Source organism: Sceloporus undulatus, chromosome 2 (genome assembly GCF_019175285.1).
Source record: "Sceloporus undulatus isolate JIND9_A2432 ecotype Alabama chromosome 2, SceUnd_v1.1, whole genome shotgun sequence".
In the NCBI taxonomy this organism is placed as follows: Eukaryota; Metazoa; Chordata; class Lepidosauria; order Squamata; family Phrynosomatidae; genus Sceloporus; species Sceloporus undulatus.
This window is the reverse complement of record NC_056523.1, coordinates 83,970,763-83,997,584: the sequence shown is the minus strand read 5'-3', so window position 1 is coordinate 83,997,584 and position 26,822 is coordinate 83,970,763. Positions and strand designations below refer to the sequence as shown.

General features: G+C 37.2%; 1 protein-coding gene across 4 annotated transcripts in view; it reads right to left on the bottom strand.

Annotated features, from left to right (window-relative positions):
* The window catches only part of EBF1 (EBF transcription factor 1), a 496,283-nt gene that overhangs the window by 49,333 nt on the left and 420,128 nt on the right, over window positions 1-26,822 (bottom strand). For all 4 annotated transcript variants that reach the window (XM_042449790.1, XM_042449793.1, XM_042449791.1 and 1 more), the window contains exon 11: window positions 6,603-6,691. In XM_042449790.1, coding sequence (XP_042305724.1) covers window positions 6,603-6,691 — 89 coding nt within the window. The remainder of the gene's footprint in view (window positions 1-6,602; window positions 6,692-26,822) is intronic.

Sequence of the window (26,822 nt, the reverse complement as noted above, 5' to 3'; positions counted from 1 at the left end):
ATCATTCATCATAAACTGTCAGCCATGTTTACAAATCAGCCCAGGATGATCTTCTATAACAGTAATGCTTAAAAGGTAACAGTGATAAGTTTTAAGACAAAGTGCAGGGAAATTTAAGCACTCTTGACAAGTAGAAACATTAGTGGTAATCATTTTAGAAATGCTTGCATCTTTTTGCATGCATGGTTGGCTGTAAATAATGAAATGTGTAGAGTTTTTTAAAAGGTAGGTGGAAAGTAGGATAAATGTTATTTATATTTTCCAAAACATAAAAGAAATAATTGAATGAGATCACAAAGCAGCATCTCTCTCTCTCTCTCTCTCTCTCTCTCTCTCTCTCACACACACACACACACAGATATATTGTACAAATGTAAGGCTAACCAGATTCTCAACCTGGTAAGATAGCTTGCTAAAGGCTGCAAAGTCAATTTTGTACTACACATGCTTCATAAAAGATGAATATAAATGCATTAGTTAGACACGGTGAGCTAAATTAGAAGGTCAGGCAGGGCTGGAAGGGCTGAAAAATCACACAACCAATGACTGTAATTACTCTTTTTTTAAGTCTATTAAGTGGTGTTGTTCTATCAAGGCTCAGGGGTATAAGACACGAAGTACAAGATAAAGTAATGTGTATTTATTACTCCCACAGGATCAATTTACTTGATATTTTCAGCTCCATGGAGCAAAATACACAAATGCAGCCTTTGTTGCAATCCTCAAAACTGCAGCATATACATGTGCACATAGACATACACATACAACACTATATATCCAAAAGGACAACTGCTATTAGAAAACAGCTCATAGATAGGTTTGGTATTTTTCCTTTGGCTTCATCACTTCAGTGTGTGTGTGTGTGTGTGTTTGTGTGTGTGTGTGTGTACAATAATTTTAAAAACCAGCACAGTCAAGGGGACAGACCATGTCTCAGTCATAGAGTATATACTTTGCATGTATGAGGTCACAGGTTCAGCTCCTAGAGCAGAGGGCTGAAACATGTCCAAAATACTGGGGAGTTGCTGCAAAACAAATGCAGAAAACACTCTGGTGAATTGTTTTATATAAGGCAGCTTGCTATGATTTGTATTTTATGTGGTGTGATCTAAACCTACAGTCTAATTAGCATGTTATGTCAGGGGTGTGCAATGTCAAATGACCTGGGGGACACCACATCATCATCATCATCATCATCATCATCATCATCATCATCATCATCATCATCATCATCATCATCATCATCATCGGCATTTTCCTGGACAAGACGACATCAGGAGGGCACACAGGCTTCAAAAATGGCATTGGGGATTACATGTAGAACCCTATCACATGGGCTTAACAGACCGTCTTACCTTTCCCAAATTCAGCATTATTTCTGGAAGCAGACTCATGCTATCACACCTAAATTACCACCAAATCACTGCCTGGGTCCGTCCTGGATACAGCCAGGGTCATCTATGCTGCGTCTGTGGCCATTTTTAGAAGTTGGAAGCTTTTGAATTTTAAAAATGGCCACGGAAGTGGCTTACAGATCTCTGGCTGCATCCGAGATGGACCCAGGTAGTGATTCGGCAGCAATTTAGGTGTGTTAGGAACTGGCTGCCTCCTGAATTAATGCTGAATTTGGGAAAGTTAAGCCGGGCTTTTAACCCCATGCAATAGGGTCCATAGTTTATGGGCAGCACTCTGCTCAATTCTGTATTAGACCACACAGTACTAACCCATTTATATATTGGTACACAAAGGGATGCATGCGGGTGCACCATACGCGGCTTTCAGCATATGCTGAAAGCCGTGCCGGAAGAGCTCGTCGTGCACCCCAGAAAAAGTAACAAAAATGTTAGGTAGTCCTTTTAAAATTCAATAAACATGGAAATGATGAAATCTTATCATAGTGCTAAAGCACTGAAAGTGCTAAAGCATTTCCAGTTTATGGCGACCCTAATGGAGCCCTGTTACAAGTTTTTCCTGGCAAGATTTGTTCAGAGAAGGATTGTCTTTCATTACTCTGAGGTTGAGAAAGTGTGACATACCCAAGGTCACCCAATAGGTTTCCATGCTTGAGCAGGGATTGAAATGCTAAAACCACTACACCACAGTGTGATCTCCCCTTATGCAGGGATCCATTCCGGATTCCTTTGCGTAAGGGGAAATCAGCATATGCTGAAGCCCCATAGTAAGTAATGGGGCATGCACCCCAGAAGAAGTAATGGGGCACACTTTTCTTAATATGGGGCTTCAGCATACGCTGATTTCCCCTTACGCAGAGGGATCCAGAACAGATCCCCGCGTAAGAGGAGGGAGTACTGTATATGGCTTTATATATGCAAAGTTTCAGTCCTGACACAGACAACTGATGCTCACAATGGTTGCCCCACAAGCATTATGACAAGCAGTAAGCAATCATTACAATGGACAGCAGAAAGCACCAACAATTATTTTATTACTTACTACTACAGTGATGACACAATTTGGCTCCTGAGCCCCAGTAGAACATTTTGAAGGTGCAGATAATATAGCAAAGGGATCTATGCTATTCTTGCTGTCCTTCATATATTAAAGTTTTGCCATCAGTTCCAAATTACACCATCTGCTCTGATGTTTTGCTGAGCAAACAATGACCCACTTAGAAAATGCACTGGAATGGATACATACTGTATTTCTGCAGACCTTCAAAGAGACAAGAGCTCCTAGCCAGCAATTTGAATATGGTTGTGACCTTCTTCTCTCAGAGCATGAACATGGTCCTTAATCTTGGCCTCCGTGAACTAGCAAATTGGCCACCTTACCTAATTTTGGCTTGCTGACAAGTTAAGTGTCAGCCTGAGACTGCACTGTCATTTAGAAACTTAATTGAAGTACTCTACTAATAAATGAATCATCAAAGCATTTTTGTATGTATTTTGCCTTTAAACCACCATTAAAGTTATGCTAAGAAGGCTTTTCTCTCTGTTGCACTACTCTCACAGGTGCATCTGGCAGGAAAACAGGAGAGGGCCTTCTCAGTGGCTGTTCCTATACTCTAAAACTCCTTTCCCAGAAAGGTTACACTGGCATCCTCCCTACTCTTGCTGTAGGCAGGTGAAGACCTTTCTATTTCAATAGGCCTTTGAGGACTGATTGTATAAGACCCAGCCCACCTAAATAATATACTGTGCTGGACTCTATTTGTTATCTTTGTTCTGTTGTGGTATGTGTGTGTGTTTAATGGTTTATGTTTAAATGATTTAATTTTTTGTATAGTTTAATCACTTTTAAAGTTTTGTGTTTTGTGAAACTATGTTTTTGTTTTTTAAAAAATCAACCCCAAAACTATTGGAAAGCACCTTAGGTCCTAAACTGGGAAAAAGACAAGATATAATAACAAGAACAACAACAACAACAGGGCAATGCAATTCCTTCAGAAAAATGCCACTAGGTCTCAGAAGCCCTGACCCAGGTTTGGATTTTGGCAGTGGATATGGGGGCTTTAACTCTTTATACACTGCTGAAAATCTGTATTTCTCCATCCCTCCTTCAGCATTCTCCTGATGCCAGTGTTGCTAAAAATCTTACAGCTAATCAGAAGATTAGCAGGAAATGACTAAGCATGCATTAAAAGACTTTATAAAAGGGAGCTTCTTAATTAGAGGCTTTGTTAACTGTGGTACGCCTGTATTTCACTTTTAAAATTTGTAATAATATACTGGGAGCCAATGTGATGTAGTGGTTTTAGCATTTCAATCCCTGCTCAAGCATGGAAGCCCATTGGGTGACCTTGGGTATGTCACACTCTCTCAACTTCAGAGTAATGAAAGACAAACCTTTTCAGAACAAATCCTGCCAGGAAAACCTTGTAACAGGGCCCCATTAGGATCATCATAAACTAGAAATGACTTGATGACACACCACAACAAATAAAATATTATACCTAAACATCATAAGCATGATACAACAGGTATATCTAACACCTTCAGTGCTTTAGCACTATGATAGGATTTCATCATTTCCATGTTTACTGAATTTTAAAAGGACTACCTAACATTTTTGTCGTTATAGCATCCATTATAAGTAATTAACACAATCCAGATGCCAATTATTTATGGTCTGCATAATCTAATGCCAAAGAGTCTTCCTCATGGGATCCTGCAATTATGTGTCCAATAAGTCAGGGGTGAGGACATGTGACTGCTCAGATACTGTGGGACATCAGCTGTGACCACTGGAAATGTTATTAAGGCTGATGGGAGTTAGGGCTTAATAATATCTGGAAACTGCAGGTTTTGAAGTCCTGTTCTAAGCATTAACATTTATTCAGCTCAAAATGTCCAGATACAAACATATGAATGCATTTCATGTTTCTTGAATAGAAAAGGTGACATTATTTATACCTAACATGACTTTGTGCCTTTAGATCACACTCCAAACCCAGACACCCTTAAGCTGATGTATGATAAAGGCATGACACAGACATAGATTTTAAAAGCCCATATCACTCATATTTTTGAAATCTAGGTTCCAACTCAACATCTGAAGCAAAAACACAAAGATTCTTCCATGACTGTGTATTGAGATGTTGACAGCTGAGACAGAAACTTTAGATATTAGATCAGATGTTAGTTTTAACATGGCTTGAGCTTCTGAACTTGCCATTCTATGTAACATATAACGAAGTCCCAAATCTAAGTTTTCTCTATCTGTTTGCTTACATAATTATTTCAATTCATTTTTGGGAGCCGCAACAGCATAGGAAACCTAAAGCCTCTTTTGACTATCCACGGTGGAGCCTTTTTCTGTTTAAAAGAAGCATTTCCCTTCAAACACTGCTAGTATTTTTGTTACTCTGTTTAAGCTAACATTATCATGTATAACCATGGCCTAAATGTCAGTAACATCAGCTTCTCAATAGCTACACATATAGAAATACAAACATGCAGAACTGTCACACATTATGAGGTATATGCTGTTTCTGTTGCCTCGCATATTCTGTTTATGCATGGGTTATGTCATGGGTGAATAATCATATCACCTATATATACTGAAATTATGTACAATGTTATGAAGCTGAACATAACATAACCTGTGACTATTCTAGTTGCTGGAAAGCTATGCTACCAAATCTTGCTGGGGGAGAAAAAACCCTCTGCATTTTTGGCATTTATCTGTATTTTAAGGTGCATGGTGGTAAAAAGATTTGGTGTAAACAAAATACATATTTTATGTGGCGGCTTTATTATGAACAACAGAATAGCATTTGAACGTCCATTTTTTATTAATTGCAACTTGTTATGTCTAAATTTGAAGGAAAATATGTAGTTTATTTTCTACTATAGATTATACTGTATGCCACACTGAGTTCTATACATAGTGATATCTCTATGTGTGAGTGGGTTTGTTATAATAAATAATTGACAAATCAGTACAAAGCCCGTGTATTCACAAGCTAGACATATAATAATTTACTGTGATGTAACAATAAACTAGAATTTGCACTTCCATTCTCGATTTACTGCACCTTGTTATGTCTGCATCTGAAAAAAAAACCTGTGGCTTATCTTAATTATTCTTTCATAAATGTAACAACCCAGTTTCAAACCTTGGATTATGAATTTGGCTCATTTCAACAAACTATATCTAAAATTAACCTCAGTTTAGAGTTCAGGCAATACTAAACTGCTCATGGCACAGCAGAAGGGTGGGGATGTACTTCATTCTCATAATGATCTATAGTTTATTTTTTACATTCAAAAGTAGCACTAGACTCTGTATGCACCATACACATTCAGGAGATGAATGTGTGGTAACCCAAAGCAGGGACAGTGGTTCAACCCACATTAATGAGCCCAATCATAAATATTGATTAATTATTCAAGAATTCCTACCCTGTTCATTTAATGAATATACCATACTCAATGTCTTACAAAAGCAGCTTATGTAAACCAAACATCACTATCATATCATAAAATAAGAATATGAAAAAAAGGAATAGAAAATGAAAATAGGCTCAGCAAATAAAGGACATGTGCATGCCAACACAAAAGCTTGTTAGGACTGAGAAAATGAGAGGAAATGAGAGGTAACAAACAAACAAACAAATGATTGGGCGACTGCATGTCATAATCTTGGTCATTTGCATTGGGCTACACTTGTATCCCTTGGGTTACATTGATTCAAATGCTTTTGCATTTTTAATTTGGTTATAAACACACAAAAGGATTTTTCAGACAATATACGTATTTACAATAAATATGCAGAGAAAGTGTGAGATCACACCTACATCTTTTGACTTCCACACACCAGACAGGATGTTGCCTATAGCTTATACATGTAGAATCATGAAAGCTCAGTTGGTATGAAATGTTATTTACCCTACCAAAACTCTAGTGTGCAAATAATAACATGTTTGTTGAGGACATGTGGGGACTCTGCAGCAAGGACTTGATTGATGCATCAGTGGAAAGAAGGCAGTAGGCAAGATTCCACTTTCTCAGTCCAAGCACTGGTTCTACACAGCTGTTGTGTCTACAGTACTAACATTTCCTTTTGAAACAAAACAAAACTGTTGGAGACGTGGGCATCTAAAAGATATATTCACATTCACACCACTTTTTTTTACTGACCTTTGGCAAGCGTTCAGGGTCACCAGGGTGCCTTGGGATGACTTTCTGTAACCTTTGGAAACCATAGTCAATGGTGGGTTCATTCAGAGCTGAAACAACAAACATAATAATTATCCAATAACCTATGAGACAAAGCACTCTGTTGGCAAGTTTATTGAATTTAATGCTTTTTCATATCTGGAAACTATCACAGCAACCTCTTCCCTCGCTCTTTTTCACTTAAATCAGCAATGACTGTGAAGCTGAAATTCAAACACTCTTTGAGGTTAAATGTGAGCCTATGGTATGTGTATCTGTGACAAGGTGACAAAAAGTTTTGGTCTTTATAAAAAAAAAACATTTAAGTAAGCAACAATTATATTCCTGGATGGCTTGATGAAATTTCTTTGATGTATGTTCTGTACTCTGCTTTACAAGGTTTTCCATCACATTGCTGGAATGAATTATTTTTTATTGTGGAGGGGCTGAGATACCAAATAGCCTTTTATGCTTGTAGATTATACATGTATTTGATCCTATTTATAAACAAAATCATAAACATTTTCCTTGTGAAATACAAATTTGCCCTCACTGCAGCCATCATTACTTCCTGTGAAACCCCCAAGAAATGAACTATATGAAGGGGAGGGGGGGGACAGTATGCAGCCAGTTACTATCATACAAAGTTCTCAGATGGTTTGACATCCTAGCCAAATGGTAACTATTTTCTGCCAAATATTAAGTATGGAAACTGTCACATTTCATTTTTGTTTGCAAGCACATATAATTTCAAATGTTTTCTCCCTGCTGGGTGAAATTATTAGAGTTTGGACACATTTGTTAGTAACTTTTTCACATTTCAGGACTTTTTGCAAAACAGTATATTCAAAGACATAGGGATCTTGTAGCACCTTGAAGACTAACAGAGGGCCTGAACAGATGGGCCAAATGAAGTGGCTTTCAGTCACTTTGGAGGCATGCTGTTTAAATGCCTCCTCAGTGACCGGAAGCCACACCAAAGCCACACTCTGGTCCTTATGACTGGAGCAAAATGGACCCAGGATAGTCCAATTCCTGGCAGTGTCAGTCTGTCCCTGCATCTATGGCCTGCCTTGGGAGTGGGCCGTGCAGACAGTGGGGTTCTGACCTGCTTCTGACCAGAGCAGACTCAGGCCACTCTTTTGTGCACATCTGTTCCACCCAGAGAGAAAGAAACTGTAGCATAAGCTTTTGTAGAGCTTCTTCAGCTGCATGAGATGGACTAGTAACTAGGCACAGACCTTTATAAGCAGGCTATATGAATAGCTATAGAAATGCAAAATTTGTGGGTATGATGATGAAGTGACAAGTTCTTATTAAAAATTGGTTGTTGAGAGACAAAAGCAAACCAGGGTGTGTGTGTAAGAGAGAGAGAGAGAGAGGGAGAGAGAGGGAGAGAGACCATATACAGTTAACTATTGGTATCTGCTGAGATTTGGTTCCAGGACCCCCTGTGGATAACAAAATCCATGAATGCTGAAGTTCCAGTTAAATATAATGGCACAGTAAAATGGTGTACTGTATATAAAAAGGCAAAATAAAGGTTTTCATTTTGGAATATATATATTGTCAAGACACATGGAACCATGGATCAGTGGGTACAAAGGGTGCACTGTAAATGGTGGAAGAAGTTTTGGAATGCAGTGTTGTGCTGCGGGGGAGGCAGAAAGGAGAGGTGCTAAAATGGGCTAGATAGCCCTCATGAGGATGGGCCCTGCATCATCCAGAACCTATATTTTCCCTGTATGATCTTGGGAGCTAAGGCCACCAACAAATAGCAAGAACTGTATACTATATTTCAGAGGGAGGAACTGTCAAAACCACCTCTGAGGATTCCTTGCATAAGAAAACCCTATGAAATTCATATGGTCACCATAAAATGGCAGGCAGCTTGAAGACCCATACACGTACGTATTTTGCCTCGCTCCAATTTTTAAAAGCTTCTTACTTTATATATGCAATAAAACAAAATTCAACAGACTAATAAAACAACCATCAGAAGATAAGATCACATACTAAAAAACTTCATTCATGAAATGTAAAAACCAAAGAGAAGGCACTGATAAAGGAAGACAAATGTAAGACAGTCATATATTTTTCAACTAAAGGTATTTCTTTAAGTGAAAGCAGAATGATTTGAGTTCAAGGCTGCTTAGCAAACGCAACCATTCAGTCACCTATGAGCACTTTTAAACTTAAGCATCAATAATTAGTTAGAAGAAAGCATAGTGGCAAGAATTACTGGCTGTATTTAGAAGACACAGTGTTGCATATCTAGAGATCACTATCCATTTTAAATACAGTCTCACTGTCCAAGCTGCCACATCTCAATTTCATCTCCACATCTTTAAAATGAGAAGATTCATGAATGGCAATGTAGATTCCCTAGCATTGAGCCAGGGCAGTTAAAGCAGTCTCAAACTGGATTACTTCTGCAATGTGTTTTGGATCACAGATAATAATATACACTGCAGTTTGCAATCTGCAGTCTCAAATGTCTGATGTGTGACATTTCCCCTGATTGCTAATGACCCTCTAAATGACTTGAGATGGATGCTGGGGAAGTCTATTTAATGTTTGAAAACTACTCATATACTAATAAGGCTAAACTAAAGTTTTTTAATAGTTTTAAATCTGTATTATTTTAAATATGTTGTAAACTGTGTTTAGTCCCAATATTGGAGAAAAAGCAAGATATAATTCTATTATTATTATTATTATTAAAGCAAGTAGCAAAATTAACACAGAAGAGATGATTTTACTGACTTGAATCACTTTCCTTCTGTGTTATATGAAAATGCAATAAGACCAAGTGTAGAGCAGAATTATCTATCAGACTGTTTGATCAGGTGCTAGTAAGTTTTAAATTTGAACCAGAAACTTGCAATTTAAATTACACATGTTTCTTTATAAACAAGTAGAAGAATGTAGAGATTTGAAGACACCACCGTATTATTGTTCAAGTCTCAGATAAAATAAATGGTTTTCTTGGTGCAAATATGCTGCTTAAATTCTAGATTAACTAGTTTCTTTATAGCAGTGAATAAATGAATTCATTTATAGATTCTTTGAAGCTTTTGCCATTGTTTTCAATGAGAGATGGAATGAAAGCAACTTCCTTGGCCATACATAAACTGTATTCCATCGTTCCCCAATGTCCTACTACACAAATGTTTTTTTTTTATTAAAAAAAAAAAAAAATATCAATAAGATTTTTTTTTAAAAAAGTACTTTTAGATATAGACGGAGTAACAGTCAGTGTTTATGTTTCTGACATCCATCATCCATTAAAAACAAAGTTAGCACATACCATAGTTAAAATGCGTTCCCATTACCCTAAATTTCAAAAAGTACGTTGAAAGTACTACTGACTTTAAAAAACTGTATTAAATTCAAATAGGTCCCAAGGCTAATGGAAGCAATTTGTGTACCAACCCAAACTGACTGGCCTACTTTTCAAAATACAGGTATGATAATCTCATGGTTTTAAAAGGACATTTAAATTGAAAGACTGTGAATATAGTACATAATTATACCAATAGCACCCTTTAACTTGTCAGCTTGTAAATCTAAAAGGCTATCAATCATTTCTAAAGAGGAAATAAACCTTAAAATTCTTTGATTGACTGTGCTTACTTTTTCTGGTTTTTTTTAAAGAAATAAAAAGAAAAAATGGATTAAAGTGGCCAGAAATCCATTTACAAAAGTACATTGTTTTACATAGGTGAGTAAAAAGCCAATAATTACACCACCAAAAGACATCTAAATCAAAGTAAGTACTTTTCCCTCACTTATGTATTTCAAGTTGTGTGGAACTTCAGGCAACTTTTTATTAAAATACTTTTCTAAATGCAATGCTTATTGAAGTAGCTAATAGAATAGCATTTTCATTTAAGGTAATGTAATCATTTTTGCAAATATGAGATTTAAGCCATTTTCTCCTATCTAAACAGTAAACTTTCAACCTGTCTCTTGTGTGAATTAACTAAAATTACACCCAGGTGTACAAAATCTGTCTATCTGTGCTAGTGTATGAGTTAAGGCACAATATTTATTATTCTTTCCATTTTATGAATTACTACTTAAACCCTTGAGGAAGAAGTTACTTTCAGATTAGGCTTGAACAGAGTGTGCCTTAGAAGCACTTTATGCACTGTATTTCAAACTGTAACTCGTAAAACCCAATACTTTGAGTACAAGGAGGAAAAAAATACAGATCTATGAAACTGAGAACTGGGCAAGTAATTATTTTAATGTTTTCAAAACTGCAGTTTAAATGTTCACCAATTTTGTTTCAATATCCTTTTCAAAAATATTAAATGTATTCATCACTCTAATAATTAAGCAGAATATATATATAAATTCTTGCATTGTCTGTTTTTTTCAGTTTGAAATTAGAATTAAAAGGATTCCCTTTCTTTTTCCCAATAAGTTTCTTATAATGAGCTCCTGCTGTATCAATATAGCTTTTGTTGTTAATTGAATGACTGTCTGACATAGAGAAGAGAGGAATTTGTATCTCCAGCCATGCTGCCAACTTACAGCAGAATGATCGACACTTAATATCAGCAATTAAACGAATCTGTTCAAATATCATGTTGAACTTGGGTTAGTCTTGGGAAACTCATTCAAATACTGTGGGGAATAATTGAATTAGACACATTTTAATGTTATTATCTGAGGAAAAATAAACACACTACATGGGAACATTTGGGAGATATCTTAGACCCCAGGACAAAAGATATATCTGAGTGATTTGTTTCGCTTGCATTGATGGTGTCATTTATTTATTAATTTCTCTTCTCTTTTTTTGGCCACTTCTCAAATATTTTCTTCTGTCATTTTGCTATCTACCTTGAGTAAGCTGGTTACAGAACAAAGAAAACCTCTCTGCAATGGGATGCAGAAGTATATGCGAAGGCAGAATTTGAAACAATGTCACAAGCACTGACTGGGGATTCCATAGTCAGAGTGCTGCTACGGTAGGGATATAACTCTTTATTAAAATTTTTCTTGAAGGGAGCAACGGATAATTTCAGCATTTTCCTTCCCACTAGGAGAAAGTCTTCAAAAACCACACAGTTTTCAAAATCTATTCACAATTCATTCTATGCAAAATTTCCATGAGGTTGATATGTGTAGAAATCAGCATTTTCTGCACAGAAAACAGCATCTTCTACATGACAATAATATTTCAATGTAAAAATATTAATTTCTGTGCAGAAGATTCGGCTTACTATCCTGAATGCTGTTTTCTATGCAAATCAACCCTGTACAAATTTTATATAGAATAAATCCACAATAACAGAATTTTGTGTGCAGAAAACAGCATTTTCAGCACATGAACTAAAAGTTATATGTTGAAATATTATTTCCATGCAGAAAACCTTGTTTGCTGCACAGAAATTACTGATTCCTGCACAAAACAACCAGGTGCAGATTTTGTGCAGAAAAAGCCCCAAACTAAGATTCCTGTCACTCCAGGATTGTTCTTGTCACGGTTTCTGAACACTCAAAAAACATCTCTTTGACTATGTTTTTGAACATTTTCAAAATGTCTTTGCTTCCTTATTACAGTGAAGATCCTGTTACACATACAGAACAACCAAATTTCATGAGGTATTGGAACATGCAACAGAGTCTCCACTGAAAATCTCATATTTCTGGCAGATTCATATGGGAGAAAGTCCTTCACATATCCTGCCCCATGCTGTTTGTAAGTCAAACCCAGGACCTTGAGTTCAGAAGCAAATTGGAAGCCAGTGCAGTTCTTGTAAGTTGTAGTGTAGATGCAGCCACCAACAGACTCTATGGCCTGTTACAGACTGCCAAAATAAAGCTGCTTTGGGTCTCTTTGGAGGCATGCTATTTAAATGATGCATGGGTCCTAAGAGTCCGGAGGTCGTGCCAAAGCCACACTCCATTCCTAAGCACTGGAGTACAGCTTTGGTGCAGCTTCCGGATTCTTAGGATGCATACATCATTTAAACAGCATACCTCCAAAGAGACCCGAAGCAGCTTTATTTTGGCAGTCTGTAACAGGCCTATATCTTCATATTAAATCACTGTTCTTCAAGTATAACTGAAATAATTGTCCTTCCAGTATTTAACACTGTATTGGCACTTTTTAAAATTGAAATTTACCCTTCAGACAACATTTTAAAAACTGTGCAAACTGCACTGAAAAGGAGATAAAGCAAACAAAAATGACAACGAATGACAACTCTGGCAAAAAGCCCCCGAATCCGCCAGTAAAGCTCATGCCCCTATCTGGCCATTTACTTTTCTGTATGCCGCAGCAAACACTACAGAGCCACAAGACTGATGCAGCAAGTTCTCAAGCAAGCACCTTTGTATGCAATAGGGCTTTAATTGGTCCACAGGGGAGCATAAAAATCCACTTCACACACACATCATCAAGTGAAAGAGTATATTTTGCAAATCTCAGATGCAAAGAAAGTTTTCTTTCCTAATTAAAGATCATTAAATGAAACATACAAGCACTGGGGCTATTTTTGTTGTGCTTGTTGTTGATTTGTTGTGCTTGTTGTTGATATATGCTTTACTCTTTATAAAGTTTCCTTTTCATTAAACTTTTCCTCCCAAGTGTTTATGCCCATTGGCAATGGAAAATGGAAGTGGGTGGAGCAAGCTCCACTAAGACACTAGGCTTGGTGTTATAAAGGTTATGGGAAACCTAACTCAGAGTTTCCCTACTTTTATGACTTTATATGTCTCTTTCACTTAAACATATTCCTGTGAATTTAATTTCCTTTTCTTAATTGTACTGCAGCATTACGTCATTCTTAACTAGAAATAGAAAGATATGTTGCTAATAAGAAATGTACAATTTCAATTTTACAGCAACTTAAAGTCTAAATAAACAGGCACTACATTCATCAGATTAGAAATAACATTTCACTACCAAATCAAACTGAAAAACTAGCACCTCTGTCTCTGGCTTCTTCTAGTGACAGACCTGTTGTCATCCAATGTGATTGTACACATGCTGTACTACATTTTTGTATATATTCAACATCATCTAGAATCTCAGTTTCAGAATGAAGTGTCAGTGACAATTTTGACCATTCAACCAATGCAAAGTATCACTGAAAATGTAAACTTTTAAAATTGCAGTGCTTACTGAAAGAGTCACTTGGGCACCCATGTACAACTACAATAGATAAGACATTCCTTTTTTATTTATTTACAATTACAGTGGTGCCTCGGGATACGAAATGCGCGGGTTACGAAATTTCCGGGATACGAAAAAGTTGGATTGGCAAAAACTGTTTCGGGTTACGAAATATTTTTCGGGTTACGAAATTCATTTCGGCGCGAAATTCAAATGCTATAGGCTTCCAGCGCTAACGGAAAGCTATTTCGGGTTACGAAATTTTCGCGTTATGAAAGGAATGGCGGAACGAATTAATTTCGTAACCCGAGGCACCACTGTAGTAGAATCCTAGAATCATAGAGTTGGAAGAGACCGCAAGGGCCATCCAGTCCAACCCCCTGCCATGCAGGAATTCTCAATCAAAGCATCCCTGACAGATGGCCATCCAGTCTCTGCTTAAAGACCTCCAAGGAGGGAGACTCCACTACACTCTGAGGGAGTTTGTTCAGATTTCCAGAGACTACCCACTGGAGCTCCTTCAGGGATATATATCCATGATCATAATTTCCATTATACATATACTTCTCTATTACGTATTTACTTACTTATTTATTCAATTTATAGCCAACCTAACTTCTGACACAGTGCTCAAGGTGGCTAGAAATTAGCCTATATGGGATTAGAGATTGGCCTACATAAGTCAGTCCATACTGTGTCCCAAACAGAAATGAAGCCTCTTCAGGCTGTTCTCTGAATGATTTTGGGCATAATTTAATATAACAAAGAAATCCACTTTTCTCTGTCACGGCACTAGTGTAGTCTTCCTATCATTTTCTCTACTATTCCCTATGGGGTGGCCCAAGAGGCCAACAACCACAGCGGGCTGTTATCTGTGAAAAAATAATTCTTTATATCCATGGAAGAATTTTTTAAACACACACACACGCATACACACAACTCCCTAAAGTAGTTATGTAATTTAACATATATGAACAACTCTAATTAAATAATAGATTGGCTAGTGTCAGGGAACAAGATACTCTTCGAATGAATTTTAAAATTATGGTATTTGTAATTAGACAAATTCATTCAAAATACTCATATCTCAGAATCTCTTTATTTAAAATCCAAAATGAAAAATGAAGACAGTTGTGACACTAAAGTAACCTAAGCAGAAACATGTCTTTCAGAGAATTTATTTCAAAGTGTAATAAAATGCTATTGTTGATTAAAATATGGAATTTTATGGAATTAAAATCTGAGGAGAAATGCAGATTATAAATTAACTAAATAAATAAACCCTCAGTGTAAACTTCTATGTATATAAATATCCTAATTTTACACATAATTGAATGAAATATTATACGCACATAATATCATATGAATGAAATGCACTACAATATAAATGAGATGACATAATGCCAAGGTAGTCAGCAGATATCCTCACTCAATAAGGTATCCCTTTTCTTTACAGGATTTGTTAGCAAACATTTGCAAACTGGAATAATCAATTGCTTACTCTTTCCTCCTAGGTTCAAGAAATCAAGGGCTGCATCCACACTGCTTTAACTTTCGTGGCTCAATGCTATGGAATTCTGGGATTTGTAGTTTTATGACACAATTAGCCTTCTCTCTCAGAGAGCTCTAGTGCCACAACATACAAATCCCAGAATTCCACAGCACTGAGCCATGGCAGTTAAAGTTGTTTCAAACGGCATTATTTCTGCAGTGCAGATGTGGCCTAAGTCTGATTCACATTCATACAATGGGATCTTATTGTATGAACATTGAAATGGACCATGATTATGGTGATTGGTTTCATCCATGATCCAGTTGCTGGGACTATCTGATGTGTATACAATTATCATGATTCATGATAATCAATAACTCAGTAGGAGTAGGGAACAGGCTAGATTTGGTATCCCTGTCCAAAGAAATAACTAAACTGCACAACAGGTGACTATTTGATTGCACATGTACACATTTGGATCCAGCCCAAAGTTTTACAGTGTAGTCAAAATATATTTGCTCAGTCCTGACCTACTGTGACAAAATATTCTAAAACAACAAATACATAAGTGGAACATAAGAGCAGATTCAAAAATCAGTAATACTTATGACTACTCTTATAATTAAATAATGTATAAATATTAATATCAATCCCATTTGGATAAAAATATGGAGAACATTTTGCTATTGGATATTAATGGCAAAAAATAGTCTCTTGGATTCTACAAGTTATTTATTTTCGAACATTAATTTTAATTTAGACATCAGAATCAATTATCAGGTTAGATACCAAAGAGGGAAAGAAAGGATAATGTTTTTGGAGTGATCATGGGTGGACACTAAGAATATATATATATATATACTGTATTATCTTCCCAGTCTTTAGAGGGTGGGGAAGAAAGTATAATTCTAGAGGTTTCAGGAGTTTCTAAATTCAATGCCCACAATATTACCGTCTCCTATAATTGTTCAGCTTATGCCCCAAAGAGTTTTGACAATAACTGTTATTGGGAGGGGGAAATCATAGCAACCTGTCTGATAAACATGTTTCCCTGCCCTCACACCCTGGTGAGCACTGTGACACTCTACTTTTATCATCCGGTGTGTGCTCAGAATGAGCTTAGAACAGCAATTGCCAGGAATAGGCAGGCGATAAACTGCATTGATTTAACACATCTTGTTTTCAATCATGCTCAGATTTTCTGAGCACGCATTTTTCCTGTACTCCAGCTTGTAGCTTTTATCTGACGAGCTGATCCCTTTTCACTGGAAAATGAAAAGGTCGCACAATAAGACACGGCTTACTGGAACTCCAACACGCACCGGGGAAAGTATTTTAGATAAATACTGGCAGACATAGTGGAGCTGAATTTCAACACCACAATTGCTTAACAACAATACTTATTACTCTCCAAGAACAAGCCTACAAGCACCTTATGTCTCACAGTAGGGGAGAGCTCTGAGTTAAGCTAAAAAATACTTTCCACAAGACTGCTTAAAGATGAAGTGGTCCTTTAAACTTTTATAACTGATCATAAACTCGAAAAAAATCTAAATACATACCCAGTAATACCAGCTGGCCCATTGAGAAGTTAACAAAAAGCCATTTCTTATGGCCAATATATGAATCCCCGATGAAATGGGAAATCTATTTTTATGAAATTAGATAATTAGTAAAGGGAAATTAGATGGAAAAATTGAATCTAATGAGCTATGATGGACAAACTAATCTCCATGCCTGAAAAGCACAAATAATACCAATAAGAACATTTTATTTATTTTTATTTATTTCAAGGATTTATATCCTGCCTTTCTCCCACAATGGGGTTCAAGAAAAAGCATGCATAATATCAGTAGGCTTTATGGGGGGGGGGGGTATTTGTTTATGTACAATCAGAGAGTTGTACAGGAACACTAAGTCACACATTTGGATACCAAGTCACACTATCTGTTCATCTAGACTGATTTTGCTTACTTCAACTAGCACTCTAGGACACAGGTGTATCTGACAGATCTGCTATTATGAATCTTTTAACATGAAATGTGAAGTACAGAAACTATGGAATCTTCTCCATGAAGCCAATGACCTACTATTCTTCCATAAACTATCTGGCACCAATTGTTCCACTTACTCAATATGCTGGCCCTAATGAAACAATGTAGCAAAGACAGAATTGTTTATTTTTTCTCCACTACCTTCAATGTTGACTATTAGCGTTAATAATGTTCTTCTTCATCCTATGAAGAAGGCAGATAGTCTTGGTTTTGTTTTTGACTCTCATAGAATCATTGAGTTGGAAGAGACCCCAAGGGCCACCCAGTTTGGGCCCCTGCCATGCAGGAAGATACAAGCAAAGCACTTCCTGACAGATGGCCATCAAGCCTTTGTTTAAAACCTCCAAAGGGTTTTAAGCGGAGAACCTCCTTCGCCTTTCATTCCTGTAACTGAATTATATTATTTTTTAAAAAAATATTGCCAGAAGCAAACCTTTCCTGTTTGCTACCTTGTGAAATGCCTTTATTAATGTCTGAACTATTTTCTCCTTATTTATTTTACTCTTTTATTGACTAGTGCTCCATAAACCTATCTTAGGGCCTAAACAGAGCAGCTTGGGGGATGCAGCATTTTGACACCGCATACCCTAAGATGCCCTGAAGCCGCCCGGCCAACCCTACAGGGCAGCTTAAAGATGCTCTGGGGGCATGGTGTTTTGACACCACATGCTGCTGGAGTGTCTGGAAGTTCTGCCGGCACCACCTATGGCATCCCAAACACAGGAGTGGATATTTTCAGCTTCTACCTGGGCCAGCAGCAGAGAGTGCTTTTGGAACCGTGATGTGTGTTTGGTGCAGTCCCAAGGTATCTTCGGCGATGGCTTCAAACCACCCCTTCTGGCCGGTATGTCACAGTTCTTAGGGGCGGTACAGACTGGCACTTTGTGTCGGCCTGTACGCGCAGTGAGAGCTGAGCATTCATATGCTCAAAGCCCTTTCCGCGCTGCCCGGCCACCATCATTGTGTGCGCCCAGCCACACAGCACATGCTATGATGATGCATGGCGGGTGCAGTGTCTAAATGACTTTTGCTCCTTCAGGAGGCCGTGGTGTGTGGTTGCTGCAGCCTCCATCCTGGATTCAAAGGAGCAGTGTTGAGCCACCCATCTGTAGAGGCCCTCAGTGCCCTGGTTTCTATTCAGCATTCTTCCACTAAGATTAACTTTCTGTCCCACTGATTTGATGAAGACACTCATTTTCATTAGCAGCCTATCCTTTCAGAGCATTCTTTTTCAGGCTTCTGACTTCTGAAACTCCACTTGATTTTTCTTCCCCCATCTTTAGCACTTCATTTTTCATTATAGCCTGACTCAAAATCCATTTTTAACTATACATTAACCCAATCCAAGTTTTTTTGGTCCTTCATTTATTATTTTTGAACACCATCTAATTCTTGAATACTGTCTTTAAATGTCAATTTTTGCCTAAAGAATCTTGGTTAATTTTAGCCTTACAATTCTGTATGGTCAGAATATGCCTGTCTGAACTATATCTCTTATCTGCATATTATTCCCTCCCTTTCCCTCTTTTTTCATTTTTTTATTAAATTGCATGGCTTGGACAGGGGTGTATGTTTTTATTCTTTTGTAAAGCACCATGCATATTGATGTGCTGCATAAATAATAACAGAGCCTGCTAAACCAGAGCTTGAAAATGTATTTAGCTACAGTTGTAATTACCATTATAATAACAGTTGTTCATAAGTTATTTCTATTTTCCTGTTTCACACAAGTAACTAGCTACTTTTAACACCTTTCAAAAATACAATCTAACTGTTGTAGTGGTACAAAACACTCTCTGTTCCCATATATCATGCTACCACATGAACATCATCAAGAGAACATGAGGAAGTGCTTGAACCATGTGATAACCCTCATCTGTCATAACCCTGTAACTATATCCCTCTAACTATAAAAGAAACTAAAATTACAATTACTGTAAACAAAAGTGATGTCATCCTCCACAAATTAACAACAGTAACATACCTTCATTATTGAAAAAAATGAATTTATGTCAAGGAAATTAATTGGAAATAATTAACTGACAAATTGTTTTGCTCTCAAAGATATAGCCATGTTAGTCTGTAGAATGAGTATGTAGAGAGATCTTGTAGCACCTTTGAGGTTTAAACTGTTTTAGAGCTAATACTGAGAACAAACCAATTTCCTCTATGTGCCAGAGAAAACTGATGATAATAAAATGAATGCTGAATCTCTAAAATAACCTACAGAGATTATAATCTGGGGCCTTCAATATTCTTCACTTTTCTCACCCATCTTGTTGAGTTGCCTCTCTGATCCCTTCAGTGCTGGATCTGATGCAACTGTAAGGCATATTTGTATCACTCCTTTACTTACAATTATTAATAAACTGATCAAAGTGATGCACACAATAATAACACATATGTGTATAACTAATGCACAAAAATAAAAGATAATATTAAGTTATTCATGAAAAAGAAGATAGTTTGAACAACACAGGGAAGGCCTGTAGAAATAGGTAAATTTTCTGCATGAACTCAAAGATTTAAATTGTTGAGAGCATGTCAAATTTCAGATAGAAAAATATTTTACATTGTGGATTCTCACTCTTTGTGAGCACAGACTTGTTCTTCCATTTGGTAGTTCTGAGGATAAGATCCAAAGGACAAAGAATGACAGCCATCTGCTTCATGCTGGAATACCTCTACACCTTATACAATATGTCCTGTTAATAATGAGGTACAATGCCTATTGGATCACAGCGTCTGATACAAGATACTGACAATCAACACTAGCCACAACTAGATCAGTAGAGTTTAACCCTCTCCCCTCCTGCTTCATTTAAATAGGTGGTGCTCACATCCCCTTGAGCATATGTGGGAGAGGAAGAATACGCACTGACTCTCATTCTCCACCCTACCACTCATCCTAATGCAAAACCAAATTTTTTAATGTTTTTGGACAACATCCAGACTTCTGGGGTTATGGGAGATGTCTAAAAAGTACATTTCCTCAAGCTTTTCCCATTAGAAGAAGATATTAAGCAGGTTTTTCCCACAGTTTGGTTACCAAAGAGTGGTCATACATGAGGATAAGTGGGAGAATGAAGGATGGAGCTAAATTAATATCCTTCTTCTTCCACACAGTTACCCATGCTCTCTGCATCTTCTGCACTTCTCAATAGATACCAGGTTTCCTTCTGTTAGGAGCAGTGACTCCATCACAAGAGAATTATATTCATGGTTCCTTTCATGGTTACAAATTTCCCTCTGTAGCACCAGATGGACGGAAGCTGGAAAAGGCTGCCATCCCCTGCCCCATCACTTTCTTGTTCCACCAAATAAGGACTTATATTCCTACAATTCTTCCTTCACCCATGCTGGAGGCCACAGGCACCACCCTATTTGGCTGGGGATGCTGTGTGTGTGTGTGTGTGTGTGTGTGTGTTAATGCCTAATTAATTTCTCCATTTTAATTGAAATGATGTTAATTACTTTGATTGCTCAATTTAATAGATTAATTAATTGATTAATGTTGCCACCCTAAAAGAAATACAATACAAAATTCAAAACTCTCAAATGGAAAGTATATAAACATTAATGAGCATAGGGTACAGGCAAGAGTTCTTAGTTACTTCCTGGGTAGTAAAACAAAAGTGTGTTTTCTACTTTTATGTTTCAAGGCATAGAGGTTTGGGGGGGGGACAACAAGAATGGTGTTGTCTTCCATTTCAGCAGCAGTCTATAGCTGATGAGAAACATTTGTTTTATTTACTGGATTCCCTCCTCCCCCCCTTTTTCCTCCACAGTGTCAGAAATTGCCTGGTTGTCTAAACCACATCTCTAGATGAGCTGGTCCAATGGTCTCATTTGGGATAGTAAATTCTGTTTCCTTTCCAAAACATTGTTCTTTAAGTAGCTTAAACTACAGAGAAGCTGGATTATCTTTTTTAAAAGATAGCCAAAATACTTTTTTTTTTATTTTATGGAGGCAAAGTCCTCAGGGAATTTCTTTAAAATCCAACTAATATTTTTGAGTGCTGAAGTTTGCAGTGATACCTTTTACACTATCAAATGTGTGTAAAAACACTTACTGATAGATAGTCCTTATCTGTTACACTTTTGAAGAAACTAAGGAAAGGAAGTTATTCTGTCTAAATATCAAGAATGACTTATGCTCTAGGGCTTTTGGTAAGTGGATTTTCAGAGTGCGGCATTTCAAGAAGAGACATATTTGTACTAAAAAGCTTCCTTAGGGATGACTTCTTATTGAGGTATTTCTGTATTCACTGTGACACAGAAACTGTGGGGAGAACACTTTTGAACTTAAAATATGATCTTTTACTTCATTAATTAGCCTGTTTCACAAACAGTGGAATTTAAAATCAATAAACAGATCTTCACCAGGGCTGAAGTCAATGAGAGCTTTGTCACTGCTTACAATCATGGATTTCACACCTAGGGACCTCCTATAATTATGTTCAATTCAAAAAGGTAGGCAGACATCCTTTCCATTACCATTTACAGTGCTTATTTTACACTGGTGCAGAAGGATAATTCAGACATGTATGTTCATCAAGCTATATGAGGGACTGGCTTGTATGTGGGAAAGGGCTGTCACGCAAAACTACAAACAGAGCTTATGTAAGAGCCTTGGTGGCACAGTGGTTAAATGCCTGTACTGCAGCCACTCACTCAAAACCACAAGGTTGCGAGTTCAATACCAGCAAAAGGGCTCAAGTTCGACTCAGGCTTGCATCCTTCTGAGGTCGCTAAAATGTGTATCCAGATTGTTGGGGGCAATTAGCTTACACTTTGTAAACTGCTTAGGGAGTGCTTAACTGCACTGATAAGTGGTATAGAAATGTATCTGCTATTGCTATTGCTACATCTCATGACAACAAAATTTTTACAAACAAAGCAGTTGACAGATTTTGATACAAATCATCAACAACTGTGCATAAAATATGTGGTAAAGTTATATCTATGCATTTTTGAACCAAAACAGGGAAACATATATTTAACTGGGTTGAAAAATGATAAGTTAGAGAGAGGGAAGGTATTCCGACAACCCCGATTATGACCTTTTTCAATGAGCTTAGAAGTTTGGATATCAATAATATACCTTACTTTCTTTTTATAATTTCATAGTATTGATAGAATATATTCTTAAGAGAAGGGTATACTAAAATTTAGTGTAATTACTATTTTTTATAGTTTTTCTGCTAAAAACCATCATAGCGGCCAACAAATCAAAGTTATCAATAAGACAATAAAAACAAAAAAACCAATATAACCATTTTTAAATATTTAAAATGCAAAGCATTATAAGAAGTAGTTAAAACAGCTAATTTAAAGATGATTCTAATGACGGCCCATAGTTTTCTGCCGCCTTCACAGGTATTAGATCCACACAGTGATGTTCTGATGCATAGCCTGTACTTCCTTCTGGATATTTCAACTGTAAGCCTTTGACAGGGAAAGGAGTTTTTATTGCATTGTTTTTGTACAGGAATTTGTATATTGATGATGCTAGATAAATTGACAAAGAAAACAGTATTAGTTGCCACTTCCTGTGTGTACCTGCTTGCTGAACCATCTAAACCTGGCTGCATGTGGCAGAGGATCATAACCTATTCTAAGCTTGTCCACATGTTTGAAGTCTAGCTCTAACTTTAGTAAGGGTGGGCATGGAGTTCAGAGATGGATACAGGCAATATAAAGAACATTTCAATGCATCAATAAAATTATACATGCTCATACACTACTGGCGGAAAAACACTATTTACAACCAAAATGAAAAATAAGCTTTAGGGTTGGACACAAGAAACTTTCCAAGCAATTAAGGAAAGAAGTAAAAGTAAAAGGTGACAGAGATAGACCCCTGAATTAACCTGCCTAATGTCTAGTGCACAGAGATAAGCAAAATTACTATGATTGTTATGAATGTAGAGAAATAGAAGATGACAGCAAAAATGGGGGGAAAACCCTAAATATCTGTTCAACAAGATACAAGAAAACAAAGGAAAATGCAAAGGAAAACCATGCAAAAGACAGCTGTTTGGAAAAGGGGGTTTGGAGTACAATGTGGTTTTGGTGGGGGAAAAACAAATTTTCACACAAAAACCACTATCACAAAATTGGCACTTTTTTGTACGCAAGGTTGCCTTTTGTGACCCCAGAAATCATCATTCTCCCATCAGACAAAGGCAGTGCCATAGTAATCATGGAAACAGGATAATATAAACAAAAAAAATCAAGGAACTTCTGTATTCTTCAATATACAAAAAACTGAAACAAGACCCAGCCAACAAAATCACCAGGAAAATGAATACCTTGATCAAAAACTCCTTAATTCAGCCAACCACACACCAAAGTTTATGCAAATCTGATGCTCTCTCACCAAGACTGTATGGACTTCCTAAGATCCACAAGGATTCCATTTCACTCCAACCTGTAGTGAGCACCATTGGATCCCCCACATCATTTCTGGCCACACAATTACAAATGCATATAGGGCAAACACCTACTACATCAAGGACTCAGCTCACTTCATAGAAAAAAAATCAACAACCTAGAACTCAAAGCCAGAAACATTGCCTCACCACAAGGTACTTCCAGGGGGACAATGGATTCTTAGAGCACAGAGATGGGAAGCCCTCTGAGCCCTGTGACAGCAAACTTTTGCATGGAACACTTTGAAAAGCAAGCCCTGGAAACAGCACCAAAATAAATAAATAAAAAAAATAAGCCCACAACATGGTTGCAATATGTGGATGACACTTTCACCATTTGGAATCACAGAGAAGAAGATCTGACTGTGTTTCTGAACAATCTGAAAAACATCTACACGAACATCCAATTCACTATGGAAAAAGAAAAGGAAGGAACATTGCCATTCTTGGATGTCCTGGTCATCTGCAAACAGAACCAACATTTGAGTAACACAGTATACAGAAAACCTACACACATGGACAGAAACCTACAGAAGAACTCCAACCATCACCCAGGACAAAAAAGAAGCACGATAAAAACAGTGGTAGACCAGCCAAAATGTATCTCTGAACCCCACTTCCTGGAAGATGAATTGAAGCACCAGCTCAGACCCAGAAACACCCAGAGGAGTGAAGACAAACAACCACCCAAAGGGAAAGTATTTTTTCCCATACATCAAAGGAGTCATAGACAGAATATGGAAATTGGTGAGGAAACACAACCTCCAAATTATCTACAAACGGCCAAGAAAATCCAGCAAATGCTCCACTCAGTAAAGTACAGGAGAGACCCTCTCATGGCTGCAGGAGTTTACCGCATACTGTACAGCTGCAGACAAGTCTATATAGGGAGCACCAAATGCAGCATCCAAACACAAATCAAGGAACACGAGAGACACTGCAGACTGGATCAGCCACAAAAATCAGCAGTAGCAGAACACATTATAAACCACCCTGGGCATAAAATGCTGTTTGAAAACACTGAAATTCTGGACCATGCCAACAACTATCAGGTCAGAATGCACAGGGAAGCCATTGAAATCAGCAAAAACCTAGACAACTTCAACGAGAAAGAAAAAACCCTGAAAGTAAACAAAGTATAGCTACCAGTCCCGAAAAACACCAAAATCAAAACCCAGCAAGTGCAAATGAAAACCACCCAGGATCAGGGGGGCTTCTCAGTAGACAATGGGTCACTATTTAAATAGACACCATTCAACAACAGACCAACACACAGATTAACATGTAAATCACTTCCTCTCAGCCAAAGGTCACACAGTATATATACCCCACTCACTTCCATGCCAGCATTCTCTGAAGATGCCAGCCACGGATGCTGACAAAATGTCAGGAATAAACTCTTCCAGAACATGGCCACATAGCCTGAAAAACCCCAAAAAAACTATGGATGCCAGCTGTGAAAGCCTTTGACTTCACATCAGTTATCCCTTGATGTTTACAACCAGAACTAAATCTCTCTCCAAAGAACTGACCTAGAACTCAATGGACAATGACACAGAAAGTATGAAATAGTCCATAATTTTTCAAGTCTAATAGCATTTGAACTTCTTGAAACTGTGCCATCTGTTTCCCCAATTGCAATGTATGTTTCTAATACAAAAAAAATTTAAAAAGCGGAGACAGTATTTAGATAAACAAGTGATTCTATTGACTATACATCCTCTTCATACTAAAACAACATTATAAAATGGGTCTAAGCGAAATGATATCCTATTCAAAAATAGTGTGGAGTGGGTGATACAGTATTTGCCATCCAAGAATGTAGCATGGTCAATCTGGCTATATAAAGCCACACCAAGCCAATTCAGACTGAGGGCAATGCTTCTGGGATCACCACAGCATGTACACAAAGACTTCTGGCAGCTCTCCCTTGAATGACAGAAACAAAGCAGATGTTCTGCAACTGCCAATGCTTGAAATTTCTGTAATAAGAAATGTGAGGATGGAATGGTCAGAGGAAGAAAAGACAATATTATTTAGCATAGGTGGTTTTTAAAAAGAATGAAGATCCTAACCTTAATAACATCCAAAATCCACAAAACAATGATACCTTTATTGTTCTTTGCTATATGACCAGCACATCTACCCCTGAATATGATCCCAAACTACAGAGATGTGCCCTGCTGTGGAAACAACTGGCAATAGGCCAGCCTTTACAGTGCCTCCTCTCTCGTTTCTTCTACGTAAAGAGATCAGACTTGAGAAAGAATTATTGTTTCCATTTCTCTCCTTATATTTGCCACTTTCTAAATTGGCAACTACAGATAAATCACAACAATTACAATAACCTTTACCCTTCCAACAGCCTTTGGAGAAAATACAGCAGGACATATAAATAACTGCAGTCAGTTCTTCTAAGGTAGGGATAAGGAATAATTTGGATAAACTGGATGTTCAAGATAACCAATATTTGGCCTGCTAATATCCACAACAGAGTGAGTGAACCAGCAATCCAAGTACTTTAGGGGAGGGGGGGAATTGCTTTATAGCACTGCCTTAACGTAGTGGAGCCCAAGCCACAGAAATGAATTCCATATAAAATTTGTTAGTCTTTAAGGTATCATATGACAGTTGTTTTTGATGCAACACAGTAAACCTCTTTCCACTGGCAAAGCTCTTTAAAAAGGCTAAAAATGCTGATTGCTAAATCATGCAATTACTAATACAATAATACAAATGTGGGATGGACTACTAACAACAAAACTTACACAGTGGCACATAAGCATTTGCCATCACAGTATTTTCTCATTTTGATGATTTCTGCAACAATCTACATACATGCACATAAAAACAGCCTATCTTCTGGTTCAACTGAGGCCTTGGTGAGGAAATATTTGATTTATTGCAGAGTTCTCATTTCTATGTATTGCAAATAAAGTATAATTTGATGAAATGTAAATGAAGGAAAAAATAGTTACACCAGCTTGTCTGAAACATTTATAGTAAGAAATGCCTGACATCAGATTCAGTTTTTAATTTAGAAAGAGAATCAGAGCCTGGATGTACATTCTGAGGAAGAATAGCAAA